Source organism: Esox lucius, chromosome 5 (genome assembly GCF_011004845.1).
Source record: "Esox lucius isolate fEsoLuc1 chromosome 5, fEsoLuc1.pri, whole genome shotgun sequence".
NCBI classification, from domain to species: Eukaryota; Metazoa; Chordata; class Actinopteri; order Esociformes; family Esocidae; genus Esox; species Esox lucius.
In genome coordinates, this window is record NC_047573.1 from 31,243,909 (window position 1) to 31,259,855 (window position 15,947).

At 38.2% G+C, this 15,947-nt stretch overlaps 1 protein-coding gene across 1 annotated transcript; it reads right to left on the reverse strand.

The window, feature by feature from the left end:
- Positions 1-1,330: 1,330 nt before the first annotated feature.
- Positions 1,331-15,589, reverse strand: tectb (tectorin beta). Its single transcript, XM_020046430.2, has 11 exons — positions 15,361-15,589; positions 15,012-15,087; positions 14,578-14,768; positions 14,306-14,457; positions 14,126-14,198; positions 13,736-13,839; positions 9,200-9,283; positions 7,491-7,653; positions 5,746-5,824; positions 5,437-5,469; positions 1,331-1,676 (listed from the first exon to the last, which is right to left on the reverse strand). The coding sequence occupies exons 2-11, from the start codon at positions 15,076-15,078 to the stop codon at positions 1,582-1,584; spliced, it is 1,041 nt and encodes a 346-aa protein (XP_019901989.2). The 5' UTR covers positions 15,079-15,087; positions 15,361-15,589; the 3' UTR covers positions 1,331-1,581.
- Positions 15,590-15,947: the final 358 nt, after the last annotated feature.

Below are 15,947 nucleotides of genomic sequence, written 5' to 3' on the forward strand. Positions count from 1 at the left end.
TTGGAGTCTGTTTGATTGAGTGTGTGGAAAGTGTCTTTTATACAAGTAACGAGTTCAAACAGGTGCAGTTAATACAGGCAATGAGTGGAGAACAGGAGGGCTTCTTTAAGAAAAACTAGCAGGTCTGTGAGAGCCAGAACTTACTGGTTGGTAGGAGATAAAATACTTATGTCATGCAATAAAATGCAAATGAATTATAAAAAAATCATACAATGTGATTTTCTGGATTTTTGTTTTAGATTCCGTCTCTCACAGTTGACGTGTACCTATGATAAAAATGACAGACCTCTACATGCTTTGTAAGTAGGGAAACCTCCAAAATCGACATTGGTATCAAATACTTGTTCTCCCCACTGTATGTACTTATAAATGACTTCAATGATGATGAATGAATGTAATATATTGTATATGAAGAACACGAGGGCTTAGAGTTGTAAAAGTCCATACTGATAACTAGAAGAGACAATCACATAGGGGGATGTTAATAACACTATATGGTTAATAAGGCTTTACTCAGTATGATGAATAAAGGATGAATGTGTAGGTACACTACTTGAGACCTCATGTATGTGTCCGGAGGGGGGACATTGTATTTTTTTGCATTCACGTTTAAGATACTCTTGTTGCTATAGACAGGTTGCTTGACAGTTTCAAAAATGATTTGTGCACATCCGGGAGACAGAAGGCTAGCCTGGCTGATGTGAACTACCTGAATCACAGAGCAGGAAAACAGGTCTGGACAGAAGCCTGTTCTATCTGGAATATTCTCTCAGTGCTTGGTTCTTATTTACTAGATATTATCACTGCAAGCTTACTCATCTATTTGCTATGCCAGAGTGGTTGGAAGTAAACCTGACGGTTGAGTTTTGTGATCACAGTGCTTTAGTAAATCATTGATAATGATTTGTTTAAGACTAAGTTTGTTTTCAAGGAACATTTGGAGACAAAAAAGACTATGTTGTCAATCTCTTGGAGTTGCCCTAATTAGGGTTAGATTTTGTTGTTGAACATTCCACACGTATGTGTTTGCAGCTTATTTGATTTGTTGTATTTTCATATAATCTCTGAAATTAAAGTTGATTTACACATGAGAGATGCTTCAATTGCAGTGGCATTGGGGCAAGCTTGTTTGAGAAAACAACATTTTGTCTGGGTGTGTTTTTTACTTAATTTTAAAATGGAAGTTAAACTGTTAATTTCAGTTTAACTTCCATTTTAAAATAATCTATAATGGTAGTTTAATTAAATTAGTTTAAATTATTGTTATCACTTTGATAGCTTTATGCCTTTGCTAGTATTATTTTTTTGCATTTTAGGATTTTTCTTTTTAATGGAGGACATCTATGCTTACCAACACCCTAAAGGAAGAAGACTGACAGGACCCATATTTGTACAACATGTTTATACAATTCTACACATAATTATAAGGACCACCAATTTACTTGCTCTTAGTATTTTAAACAATTAAAAACATAACAATAGCAGTATATGCATTACGTTTCTTTTTTTTAAACATGTATGATGTGTATCTATTCATTATTTTCTGCGTTGCACAAATGCTACAATTTCAGAAAGACCCATTTACTGTCCTAAAGCAGTTTTCCACAATGAAGGTAGATTCACACAACCCAAAAGTGTATTTACCAGGACTATGCACAGGACCCATAGAGACAAGCCTATAGGAAAAGAAGAAAAGAAAAACAAAATGGGGTAAATGGAGTGCATCACAAATAAAATCGCAATACACTACAACAGACCTCCAAAGAAAGAAATTCTATTTTTCTCACCGAAAATAAATTGTTTTCTTTTGTTTGAGTGGAGTTCCAGTAACCTTTCTACAACATCTATCAGGATTAATCTCCAGACTTTGCAATACTATGTTCAAAACAACATTAAAAGAACAGCAAGTGTGCTTATTTTGTCAGAGATTAGCTAGCTAGATTATACACTGAACAAAATTCTAAACGCAACTATGTATTTTTTTTGCCTCCATTTATGAGCTGAACTCAACAATCTAAGACTTTCTCTATGTACACAAAAGGCCTATTTCTCTCAAATATTGTTCACAAATCTGTCTAAGTCTGTGTTAGAGAGCACTTTGCCGAGATAATCCATCCACCTCACGTGTGGCATATCAAGATGCTGATTAGACAGCATGATTATTGCACGTGTGCCTTAGGCTGGCCACAATAAAAGGCCACTCTAAAATGTGCAGTTTCTCTGTATTGGGGGGGGTCTGAAAACCAGTCAGTAAATGGTATGACCACCATTTGCCTCACGCAGTGCAATACATCTCCTTCGCATAGAGTTGATCAGGTTGTTAATTGTGGCCTGTTGAATGTTGGTCCACTCCTCTTCAATTGCTTTGCGAAGTTGCTGGATATTGGCAGGACCTGGAACACGCTGTCGTATACGCCGATCCAGAGCATCCCAAACATGCTCAATGGGTGACATATTCGGTGAGTATGCTGGCCATGCAAGAACTGGGATGTTTTCAGCTTCCAGGAATTGTGTAGAGATCCTTGCAAAATGGGGCCATGCATTATCATGCTGCAAAATGAGGTGATCGTCGTGGATGAATGACACAACAATGGGCCTCAGGATCTCGTCACGGTACCTCTTTGCATTCAAAATGCCATCAATAAAATGCACCTTTGTTTGTTGTCCATAACACACCCCTGCCCATACCATAACCCCACCGCCACCATGGGCCACTCGATCCACAACGTTGACATCAGCAAACTGCTCACCCACATGACGCCATACACATGGCATGTCTGCCATCTGCCCTGTACAGTGAAAACCGGGATTCATCCGTGAAGAGAACACCTCTCCAAAGTGCCTGACGCCATCGAATGTGAGCATTTGCCCACTAAAGTCGGTTACGATGACAAACTGCAGTCAGGTCGAGACCCCGATGAGGACGACGAGCATGCAGATGAGCTTCCCTGAGACGGTTTCTGACAGTTTGTTCAGAAATTCTTTGGTAATGCAAACCGATTGTTGCAGCAGCTGTCCGGGTGGCTGGTCTCAGACGATCTTGGAGGTGAAGATGCTGGATGTGGAAGTCCTGGGCTGGTGTGGTTACACGTGGTCTGCGGTTGGATGTACTGCCAAAATCTCCGAAACGCTTTTGGAGAAGGCTTTATGGTAGAGAAATTAACATTCAATTCACGGTCAACAGCTCTGGTGGACATTCCTGCAGTCAGCATGCCAATTGCACACTCCCTCAAAACTTGTGACATCTGTGGCATTGTGCTGTGTGGTGGAACTTTTATTGTGGTCAGCCTAAGGCACACCTGTGCAATAATCATGCGGTCTAATCAGAATCTTGATATGCCACACCTGTGAGGAGGTTGGATTACCTCGGCAATGGAGAGGTTCTCACTAACACAGATTTAGACAGATTTCAGAACAATATTTGAGAGAAATAGGCCTTTTGTGTACATACAGAAAGTCTTAGATCTTTGAGTTCAGCTCATGATAAATGGAGGCAAAAAAATATGTAGTTGCGTTTATAATTTTGTTCAGTGTATATGCAATCTACCTCTGTCAATAACAATATGCTTTTTTGTACATCACCAGTCATGTGACTGACACAGGAGACGCAACATATTCACACTCCAGTAACCCGTAGGGGGTATCTATTGCGTAAGTCTCCAGTTTCCTTGGAATGTGACAGGCAACAATTTAGATTTTCACAAGATTTGCAAATGATGATTTTCTTGCAACAAGTCTTGTTAATCTAAATTGAAATATTGTAAAAAGACCCTCAGAAAATAAAAAACTTTATTTTCTGAGGGTTGCTGGATGCAATTAAAATCAGCAGCGTAAGAGGTAGTGGCCTATATTGATAGTTTATTGAGAGAACAGCTATCAATAATTTAGTGGCAATTCATGCTGGCAATAGGCCCACCATACAGATCATATAACCATGGTGTACCACCAAATATACAACACTGTTCCCAAAAAAATTTGGGATGCTACAGATGATATTGATCTGCAAATCACTTTAACCCTAAATAGAAAATAGTACAAAGACTTAAAAAATATATGCCCACTTTGAGTTTGATGCCAGCAACATGTTTCAAAAAAGTTGGGACAGAGGCAACAAAAGACTGGAAAAGTTGTGCAATGCTAAAAACCTAAAGCTGGTGGAATTTCACACAACTAATTAGGTCAGTTGGCAACAGGTCAGTGACATGATTGGATATTAAAAGATCATTCCAGAGAGGATGGGTTTGTCAAAATTGAGGATGGGAAGGGGTTCACCACTCTGTGAAAGATATTATTGCAACAATTTAAGAATAACGTTTCTCTACATAAAATTGCAAATAGTTGGGGGATGTCATCATCTACGATATAATATCATTAATGGATTCAGAGGATCAGGGGAAATCTGTGTACGTAAGGGACAATGCCAAAAACCAATATTGGATGCAAAAATGTCCTGTGGTCTGATGAATAAAAATTTGACATTATTTTTGGGAATAATGGACACTGCATCCTCCAGACTAAAGAGGAGAGGGACCATATAGTTTATTAACAATACACAGTTCATAGTAAGCATCTGTGATGGTATGGGGTTCATTAGTGCACATGGCATGAGTGACTTGCACATCTGAGAACGCACCATTAATGTTGATCAACATATGCAGGTTTTGAAGCAACATATGCTGCCTCCCAGACTATTTATTTTTCAGGGAAGGCCTGCACTTCCCTGAAAAAGAAAAAAAACTGTCTGCAGTCCAGACCTGTCACCCATTGAAAACATTTGGCGCATTATGAAAAGAAAAATCCAACAAAGGAGACCCTGAATTGTTGAGCAGCTGAAATCCTATAACAAGCAAGAATGGAAAAACATTTCACTTTCAAAACTACAATAATTGGTCTCCTCAGTTCCCAAACACTTCCAGAGTATTGTTTAAAGACGAGTTAATGCAACACAATGGTAAACATGCCCTTGTCACAATTTTTTTGAAATGTGTTGCTGGCATTAAATTCTAAACTGACATGTATTTTTCCAAAAACAATAACTTTCAGAGAAATAAACAGAGAAATAAAATGTCTCCTTTTCAACATTTGACATGTTGTATTTTGATTATTTTTTATTAAATACAGGGATAAATGGTATGCATATCATTGCATTGTTTTATTAGCATTTTAAGCAGCATCCCAAATGTTTTGGATACGGGGTTGTACATCGGAGAGTGGTGACATTTCTCTAGCCCAAAAAGGTGGCAGGGTGAATGCTTTGTTGTTTGTTTGGGTGGTTTTGGCATTGAGGCAATAGTACTATATGTTTGAGACATGATGGTTGCTCCATTCAAGAATGCAGCTACATCATTAAAACCACACAACTTATCAAGTAAATGAAAACAGGTGATGTACATTTTTATTTGCAACATTCCTTAGGATCAGCATTTTTATAATTACCTGACATGTGTCCATTGTTAGAAGATTCATTAGCTGTGAAAAACATAGCAAGACTCACAAGGGAGGCAGACTGCAAATACTGACAGCATAATGATGTTACATTTGTTTTCTGATACTTATTTGCATTCTTTGACAATCTCTTCCGAGCCACTATAGTGAAAACAGTCCGGTAACACTTATTCAGAATGATTATGTATTAATCAACCTTTGGCCACAACTGTCGTTGAGACATCATTGGTGCATACGTCACAAGCATTAAGAAACCACGTGTAAGGTCAGGAAATCTTCAATCAAGATGTAAAGACATACCTTTAACGTGTAGCACAGTGGTAAGGATACCGCCACTTGGATCTCCTTCAGAATTGAGGCTTCGCGCAGTGCAAGGGTCCTTAAAAATATTAGATATTCTATAATGATTCTGTTGATCCGAGCTGTATACTGTGCTATCAGAGCTGTGTATTTCTGCTCTCTCTGCATCCTGGTTGCACATGCTACCTTACTCCTTCAATTTGCCTCGGTTGCACATCTAGAATGCCATTTAGGATTGCCATGTTACCCGCACAACTGTTATCCCACTTGTAACATAAATTATACTTAATACTAGTATCCTACTTGTAACATACACTATACTTAATACTAGTATCCCACTTGTAACATAAATTATACTTAATACTAGTATCCTACTTGTAACATACACTATACTTAATGCTATTATCCCACTTGTAACAAACACTATACTTTATACTAGTATCCCACTTGTAACATACACTATACTTAATAGTAGTATCCCACTTGTAACATACACTATACTTAATACTATTATCCCACTTGTAACATACACTATACCTAATACTAGTATCCCACTTGAAACATACACTATACTTAATACGTGTACATTTTCTGCCCTGCTCTATTCGCCTTCATTGCCCATTTAGTATTGGCATTTGTACTGCATTTGCCTTCATTGCACATTTAAACATTCCACTTGCAATATATACATATACATAATACTTACATTTTCTGCCCTCTTCTATTTGCACTTCTGGTTAAATGCTAACTGCATTTCATTGTACTGTACTTGTTCAATGACAATACATTTTAATCTAATCTAAATCTAATATGCATCTCTCAGTGGACTGCCATTCCACAAGAGTGAGTGTATATTTATAAACACAGAAAAAGAAATGTCAATGCAATCCACTGACAATCAATCAAATTAATTTAAAAAGCCCTTTTTACCACAGCAGTTGTCACAAAGTGCTTTTACAGAGACACCCGGCCTTAAACCCCAAGAAGCAAACAACAGTAGTGTTGAATTTCAGTGGCTAGGAAAAACTCCCTAAGAAGGCTGAATTTTAGGAAGAAACCTAGAGAGGACCCAGGCTCAGAGGGGTGACCAGTCCTCTTCTGGCTGTGCCGGGTGACAGAGGTTAGTTGGTCATATAACCTAGTTAGCTAACCCCCGACAAAGAAACTATGTGCGTATGTAATGCCTATCAAGCACACAGGGGACGTCTAAAAGACATTAGGTCCTGGATTGTTACAGATATTATGTTAAAATAGTCTTAACACGACTTTTAGGAAACATTATAAAAAGTATCTTGTTTGGTTCTGATTAAATTACTGTAAATGAAACATTTAAGGACCACAAGGAACCTATAAGACAAGTCCTGAATTGTAATACATACAGTGCATGCCCAATCATTTTGTGGAATGACCATTAAAGATTGTTTCCATAAGGTCCTATTATGGTCCCAGGTTTCCAGTTATAGGTTAGGTAAAAAAAAAAAAAAAATACATTTTTGTAAATGTATTAAAGACCTTTTTAAGGCATACTACTGTACATGAAAACATAACAGAATGTTTATAGTATGTCCTATAAGTGTCCTTGGGGACATCCCCAGGTCATAAGCCATGAACTAGACAAAAACCTCCATGAAACAGCATCCTGATGACTTCAGGCAACCATTTTGTTTAATCTGTGGATGTTCAAAGAATTAACTGTTGTATCAAATATGCTTATTAATCAGAAACATAATATATTTATTACTTACTGGCTGACATGAGAGTCTTTCCCCATCACAAACCCCAATCTCGCAGTGGAGCCAAACTGTAGACACTTTCTCCTGGCGCTGGAAACGGAATGAGTTGAACTTGAACATGGAACGGCTGTCTTTCGCATTCTCAAAAATTGTCACAGTTTTGTCATACGGGCAGCTGTAAATAAGACAGCAATACATTGTTAAACAGTTGCATTTATTTTGGAACAATTATGACACCTCTACAGAAGTACAATACAATTCTGTAATGCAAATGATATAAATACAGCACCAGTCAGAAGCTTGAACACACTCATTAACTTGAACGAGTAATTTTGTCCAAACTTTTGACTGGTAGTGTATATATTTATATACACACAGCGCCCTCCACCAAAATTGACACTTGGTCAATATTAGCAAAACGGACTGTGAAAAATATGTCCATCAGGATTAATCTCAATATGCTTATCATATTGATCTTTCATTCTAAATATTCGCAAAAATCTAATTGAGAAAAATATTAATATAATAATAACATTTAAATGTAAAATGTTTTGTTGAAAACAGGTGCCACAGTTATTGGCACCCGTAGAAAGTGTTACGAGTAAAATCTAACTGAAGTATATTCTCATTTATATTTTACATTAAGTTCACCTGTGTGATTAGGAACACTTAAGTGGTAAGCCATGACTTCCTGTTTTACTGGTATAAATATGAGGTGACACCAAAGGCCAAATTCTCATAGTCATCTATCAGAATACAGAAATTATGCTGACAAAAGGTTGTTGAGCTGCACAAATCAGGAATTGTCAATAAGATAATAGCTCAATGGGTAAAACTACCCATTTCCACTATCAGGGCAATAATTAAGATGTTTAAAGCAACTTGAGATGTTAACAATTGGCCTGGAAGAGGATGTGTGCATATATTGACTCCATGCACAATGAGAAATATAATTTGAGTGGCTAAAGAACTTCTAAGGATCACAGATGGACAATTGCTGACAATTAGTTAAGTATTGGGGTCAGAAAGTCTCCAAAACTACAATCAGATGCCACCTACATAATCACATGTTGTTTGGGAGGGTTGCCATGAAAAAATCAAACAACAATCGCAAGTGCCTACAGTTCACCTAATGTGGAAGCTTCAATGGGACTGGGTTCCATGATCAGATGAGTCCAAAATTATGGTTGGGCGTTGACAGAACAATAACCATGCAGAAAAGTACACTGTGAAGTACATCTTTTAATGTTGTGGGGCTCTTTTTCTTCCAAAGACCTTGGACAACTTGTTAGGTACATGATATAATGGTTTTCACCAAGTACCAGCAGATATTGACTCTGCCAAGAAGCTTAAAGTGGGCTGTGATTGGATCATCATGCAGGACAATGATCCAAAGCACTGCCGCAGTGTTTTAGTATTAAATGAAGTGGTCCCAATTATTGTGGCACACATATATTCGAGGATTTTTTTTTTTTGTGATTTGTAGATTTTACTTTTTTAAGGTTGAATCAGGCAAGCAACATCTGCAGTCGCTTAGGGCCCCCGACAGCTAGGGGGCCTCCGACTGCTAGGGAGCCCCCGACAGATAGGGGAAAGTGGGCCCCAAATTAAATTTAACTTAGGACCCCCAAAAGGCCTTAGGCCGGAACTGGGTTGAATGTCAGATTTCTCACTTTATCAGCTTTGCGAGCTACATTTCCCATTAAATGTCTCCTAAATACCTGTTGATAATGAGATTCCACCTCTTCCTGTCTGTTGAGTAAGGAGTGGGTGTTGCCCAGCAGTTGCTTATCACCACTTTGAATCTGCAAGGCCAAAGAATGTTGGACAGTGACAATACATTCAATATACTGCTGCAATGTATGCCGTACAATTACCTTCAAAGGTTGAATGTATTTTATAAAGCTGCTTTTTACATGATACCCAATATAGTATACTAAAAGAAACAGTAATGCAGATGTGGGAGCACAGTGACAAGGAGGTGATAAGATTAATATTATTATATATAATATTTATTACATTTGTATTTTTTATTATGAAGCTCTCTTAGTAACTGTCTAATTCAGAGTTACTTACAGGTGCAGTGAGAGTTCACAACCTTACTCAAGAGAACATCAGCAGATTTGTACCATTAAGGTTATAATTTCTATTGATCAAACATTCAGCACGGTCAAATAATAATCCAATTAACCTATAGATGGGGGTTCAGGTCAGCACAATTATACATAAATTGTCTTCTCATAGCCAAGCAATCAGAGGTCAAGAAAACAGGTCAGGTAAAGATTTCCTTCACCTTTAAAACCCCATTTCAGGGGACCAAAAGTATTTGGACAAATTAACATCTGAAATAAATGTGTAATATTTAATAATTGATTCCAAATCCTTTGCATTCAATGAACTCCCAGTCTTCGATTCATAGTTATCTGTAAACACTGAAGATTTTTTCCCTGGTAAGGCTCTGCCAGGCCTTCAAGGTAAAGTGCCATTTTCTTTTAACAATACTCTGGAAGCGTTTGGGAACTAGGGAGACCAACTGCTGTAGTTTTGAATGTGAAATGTTTTTCATTTCTTGCTTGATATAGGATATCAGCTGCTCAACAGTTCGGGGTCTCCTTTGTCAGATTTTTCTTTTCATAACGTGCCAAATGTTTTCAATGGGTGACAGGTCTGGACTGCAGGCAGGTCAGTTTAGCACACAGACAATTTTACTATGGAGCCATGCTGTTGTAATATGTGCAGAATGTGGTTTGGCATTGTCTTGCTGAAATAAGCAAGGCCTTCCCTGAAAAAGAGGTTATCTGGATGGTAGCATATGTTGCTTCAAAACCTGTATATATTGTTGAGCATTAATACCTACACTGATGTGCAAGTCACCCATGCCATGTGCATTAATGCACTGCCATACCATCACAGATGCTGGCTTTGAACTGTGTGCTGATAAGAAGCCAGATAGTCCCTTCATCTTTAGTCCGGAGGACGTGGCGTCCATGATTCCCATAAATTATTTAAAATGTTGATTTCGTCAGGCCACAGGACAGTTTTGCACTTCGCCTTAGTCCATCTTAAACGAGGTCAGGCCCAGAGAAGGCGGTGCTGGATCTTGTTTGTATATGATTTTGTTTCTCTACACGGTAGGTATTCTTAAATTGTTGCCCTGTGCAGTCTTTCACAGAGTGGTGAACCCCTCCCCATCTTTACTTCTGAAAGACTCATCCTCTCTGGGATGCTCTTTTAATACCCAATCATGTTTCCAATAAACCTAATTAGTCTTGAGATGTTCCACCAGGTACATTTTTTAGCATTACACAACTTTTCCTGTCTTTTGTTGCCCCTGTCCCAGCTTTTTTGAAGCCTGTTGCTGGGCATATATTTTTAAAGAAACAATAACAATAATTTCTCAGTTTCAACATTTGATTGAATGCAGTGTTTAAATGATTTGCACATCATTACATTCTGTTTTCCTTTACATTTTTACTTTTATGGAAACAGGGTTGTATATTGACAGTTAACTAATTAAAAACATTACACTAGAATATTATGCTTTGCAATCACTTATTTATATTAAATCAGAAGAAATGCATTTTTTGGGGTGCAGGAAAATAAATACACCCCTAGCTTCAATAGCTGTTCTTGCCAACTTTAACAAAAATTCCTTATACTTAATAATAATAATTATATTCAAACAATTAGCAGATAAAACAGTTTCACTATGGCAATATGGGTGTTTTGTGTTGATCAGTGGCAAAAACTTTGTACTCTGTACCATTTTGGTCACAATGGGGAAAATATCAGGTCCTGGCTGGGGTGCCTCTAGGCATCTCTCTGTGCCTGGAGGCCACAGTCAGGACCTGACTGCAGAGGTGCCTCTTGGCATTTCTGCATTTATGTTTAATTATCCCCAAACAGAGTCAACTGTTCCCTATTGCCTCTGGTTGGGGATCCCATTTAAGTTGCTTCAGTTTATCTTTCAGTTGTCGGTCATTGTTTGTGTCTGCGTTGTATGCCATATCAGTTTACATTTGTTTTTCTGCTTTGTTGTTTGGTGTAAGAATAAGCATATGAAAGTAATGGACATCCAAAACCGCTCTATGCCTCACGTCCTTCACCTCAGCCGTGACAGAAATGTCAAAGGATGTACGTATTTTCGAGAGCCAAAATGTCCAAATATGTAATAGAAATAAAATATAACTTTCTGTGGGATGTGTACTTTCTCACACGACTGTATATTCAATCTGGTCAATCAACCCCAGACACTGTCTCATACAATTCCAGATTTCACATTACGTGACTACACTACTCAAAAACTAAGCTACAGAGAATCTTCCCTGATCCCACTCCAATTTGTGAGACGAATAACAAACTGCGGAGGATACACTACTCCACAGCGTAGTCCTGACATGCACTGCTACTATTCTGGAATCTTTGAGATCCTCTCAGACATCCTGGAGGTTTTGATAAACCTGACCCACTCCTGATTATTTGCAGAAAGGATAAAGGTGCCCTAAAATGTACCTAAGAGGCACTTCTGCTTATCAGGGCAATGTTTAAGAAACTCTTGGCGCATTCAATTTGTACTCGGAAGTTGTAATTTCCAAGTTCCAATTCAGAAGTTTCAACTGGAACGCCCCCTCAAATCTAAATTCCAACTCGAAAAGTCTTAAAAAAAACCACTAGCCCCGAGTTCGTAATCCAAGATAGCAGCACCTTGTATTTCATGCATCCATGCATGCTTTTTGGGGTAATATAGACCACAATGCTTAATGGTGTCTGGCTAAATATTCAAACTTGGCGTGATGTTATTGAAGTTGTTTTCATTACTGTAAAGGTAGTCATCTACAGTCATATCTTTCTAATTGAATGTGTTGAATGGGGTTTAGCAACCCTGTTATACCTGTTGTTGGTTTGGATGTCAGCTAATGTATGGAACTAGTTTCGAGAACCGTGGAGTTTCGACTTACTGGAGAAGTATGCAGAAGTATACCGACACTGCACATGTATTGTTTAGTGGTGTATTGGTTAAAGACACAGCCTGTCACATACTGTAGGACACGCTGGTTTGATTCCGGTGAGGGCAACAACATGCATCCCTTCTAATCATGGGTTGGCCAAACTAGGCTTGACTTTTTCCTTTTCTTGTTTTCAACGTGGATAGATTTTTTTTTTTTTTTTTTAACATCTTTAAATAGGTTTACTATTAAAACAAATATATTTTATCTAAATACATGAAGAATTGACATTTGACAACATTTAAGATAAATACATAAAAACAACCTACTGAATAATATTAGGTTCCTTTTAGCTAATTAAAAAATTCTACAACAAAAAGATATTTGATTATCTCCATCATATAATACAAGTTTTGAAACTTGAAAGCGAAAATGAAGGGCTTGTCTTGACTCGATCTGAGCAGTGGACTTGAGACTTGCCCATCATTACTTGGGACCTGACTCAAGACTTGACGGTTAAGACATGAGACTTGCCCATCGTTACTTGGGACCTGACTCAAGACTTGAAGGTTAAGACTTGAGACTTGCCCATCATTACTTGGGACCTGACTCAAGACTTGACGGTTAAGACATGAGACTTGCCCATCGTTACTTGGGACCTGACTCAAGACTTGAAGGTTAAGACTTGAGACTTGCCCATCATTACTTGGGACCTGACTCAAGACTTGACGGTTAAGACATGAGACTTGCCCATCGTTACTTGGGACCTGACTCAAGACTTGAAGGTTAAGACTTGAGACTTGCCCATCATTACTTGGGACCTGACTCAAGACTTGAAGGTTAAGACTTGAGACTTGCCCATCATTACTTGGGACCTGACTCAAGACTTGACGGTTAAGACATGAGACTTGCCCATCGTTACTTGGGACCTGACTCAAGACTTGAAGGTTAAGACTTGAGACTTACTTGTGACTTTCAACTACGTGACGTGGTTCCATTTCTAGGGTTAGGACAGGGTTAGGGTTGGTTTTCTGAAACATCGTCAAACTTTAAATATTTGAATAAATATTTGAATGAGTGGGTTAGCTTGAACCTGGGCAGAGCTGCTTTAAAATCAACCTGTTAGCCAGCAGTGCACATTCACAGGCACAATTCAGGGCACCTTTGTCCTGTGGGCTGATTATTCAGGGATTTTCGGGGGCTCTGGTCAACTCATTCCTTTCCTGTTCCCTTTCAGTATAAATATTTAAATATGAAATTTTTGCAGGACAAAGATATATCTATTTACAAATATATGTTGTGAGTGAGTACCTGTTGCTGAGTCCTTTGGCTTCAATCCCAATGAACACTTCTGAGCCGATCTCTGATGTGTCAATTACATAGGGGGCATCTTTAGTATACAGGAACTTGGAATTCTAAATGTATGAACACAATTAGGTCAGTTACCATATTGTACTGCATATACACATTAGGTTGCTGATCCTTATAAGTCCTAAAGAGGTTATTATAACCACATAATTACAAAACAACTATTAATATTATATTTTATATTCAAGCAGTTAAAATCCCGGCTCCCCGGACCAAAATCTAGCCTAGTCCTACACTAAAAAGTATGCTGAATGGAGAATCTCTATTGAATATCCAGGACTAAGCTTGATCTGTGTCCAGGAAGTATATGGGACCAAAGCTTAAGGCACTTACCGTGAATACGTTCATAGACAACTGTGAACTAAAAGTGCCTAAACTCCCGTTGTTGACAAAAACTGTAGCCACTCTGGAAGAAGCAAAGGGTTTAGTAAAAACACTGCAAGTCATTGTGTTAGAATACAATGCTCTCCAGATTGTAGGAGCTGTGATACACTTGCCAGGATCGGTGCATACCTTTGGCTGAAGACAGCGTTGTTGACCAAGTAGGCAGCCCGGTAAGTGCAACTGAACGTGTAGTTGACCGGCTGGTTTCTGACTGTTAGCGAAGTGTCGTTGGACACAATTGAGTTGTAGAAGACATACTTGGGGTCTTTACCACCTAAAAACTAGGGAACAAAGTAAATTTAAAAAATAAGAATGGATGGTTGACCACTTTGCATTTAACTCGAAAACCTTAGTCCTGTAAGTTTAGATCTGTTGTTTTAAGTAAAGGTGCAGTATTTCACCTCCGCATGAGTGCCACAGTACGAGTTGTTTTTGGGTGTCAGGTCGGGGATTGTAAAGCGGAAGAACCCTGGGCTGTTGACACCAGTGTAACACAGACCTCCTAGGGACAGCTGGCCAATCTCCCAGCCATAGGGACACTCCAGGACATTTGCAATGATTGCGTTGGGGAAACATGACACCATAACATAGTCTGGAAAAATACTAATTTTAGTTAGATGCTGTTAGAACCTGTAGCATGATAGCAGCCTATAATCGGCATATTCAACAGTGGTTTTGAAATATATTCTCTTTTTACAGTGTAATCGTTTTAACAATGTGTTATGATTACTGGTGACATAAATATTATATCAAGTATATGAATAGTGAATAGCATGTCTTATACTTCAGACGAAATACAGTATTGTTTTAGCTAAAATTATCATACAGGACTCACCTGCTTTTTGGGGGACACAAGTCCAAGCTACAGGCAGTAGAAGAAGTAAAGCACTAACAGCAACCATTTTCAAAGGCTGAAAATAAATATCTTAATTAGCATTTCACATCGCTGTGGTAGACCTAGAAAATCACCACATTACCATTAAGTCATTATTTGGTTTAATCATAGCCACACGCACACACAAAAAACACAACAACTAAACCTACAATAGTTTTAGCATTAATTGTAATAATTTGACAATGCCATTGGTATTTCTAGAGAAGCTAAACGTGTTGACATTTTGAATATACTTAAAAACTGGACGAAGGGCCAGCACCTGAAAAACTTAAAATAAACAACCTCTTACTGTAGATGGTTCATGAAGAGTAGTCTGGTAGGGGTAGGTCTTCTGGCTAGTTTTCCATCAGGCTGTGTTCATGGTCTAAATTCTCTGACTGGGAACTAGCCACAACTGACAACTTGATAACCGAGAAGGTGGATTTTATACTTTTACAGGTAAGACATCACCCAACCCCCCTTTTCTCTCCTTAAGTCCCCTTCTCGGCAAGTGCATTGACAATTTGGGAACCCCATTGTGGTGATGCTCACAAAAGACGTCTGTGAAGAAAAAGACATTGACTTTCAAATGACTTCCCAGGGGATCACTGCAGCAAACTCAACATTTGTTTTCCCATATCTTCTATCCGTTTTTCTCTATGCTCTATTCTCCTAAAAGTGAGATTTAAAACTCATGGCTGAGTTGGGTCCAGTGACCTACTAAAATCATCACTGAGACCTTATGCATCCAGTTTAAAAGGAATGTTTGATATTTTAGCATTGACACTATTTATCTAATTTCACAGAAGCAGTTGTTGATATGTACAGTAACAGTCAATACCTTTGATTGCTACTTTAAAGTGCACAATTGCTTACTAATGTTAGCCCAATTACATG

Coding starts and splice junctions, on each gene's coding strand:
- tectb (XM_020046430.2), bottom strand. CDS start 15,078: ATGGTTGCTGTTAGTGCTTTACTTCTTCTACTGCCTGTAGCTTGGACT. Junction 5,825..7,490: donor AAAGACTCTCATGTCAGCCA/GTAAGTAATAAA, acceptor AATATTTTTAAG/GACCCTTGCACTGCGCGAAG. Junction 1,677..5,436: donor TAACAATGGACACATGTCAG/GTAATTATAAAA, acceptor CTTTTCCTATAG/GCTTGTCTCTATGGGTCCTG.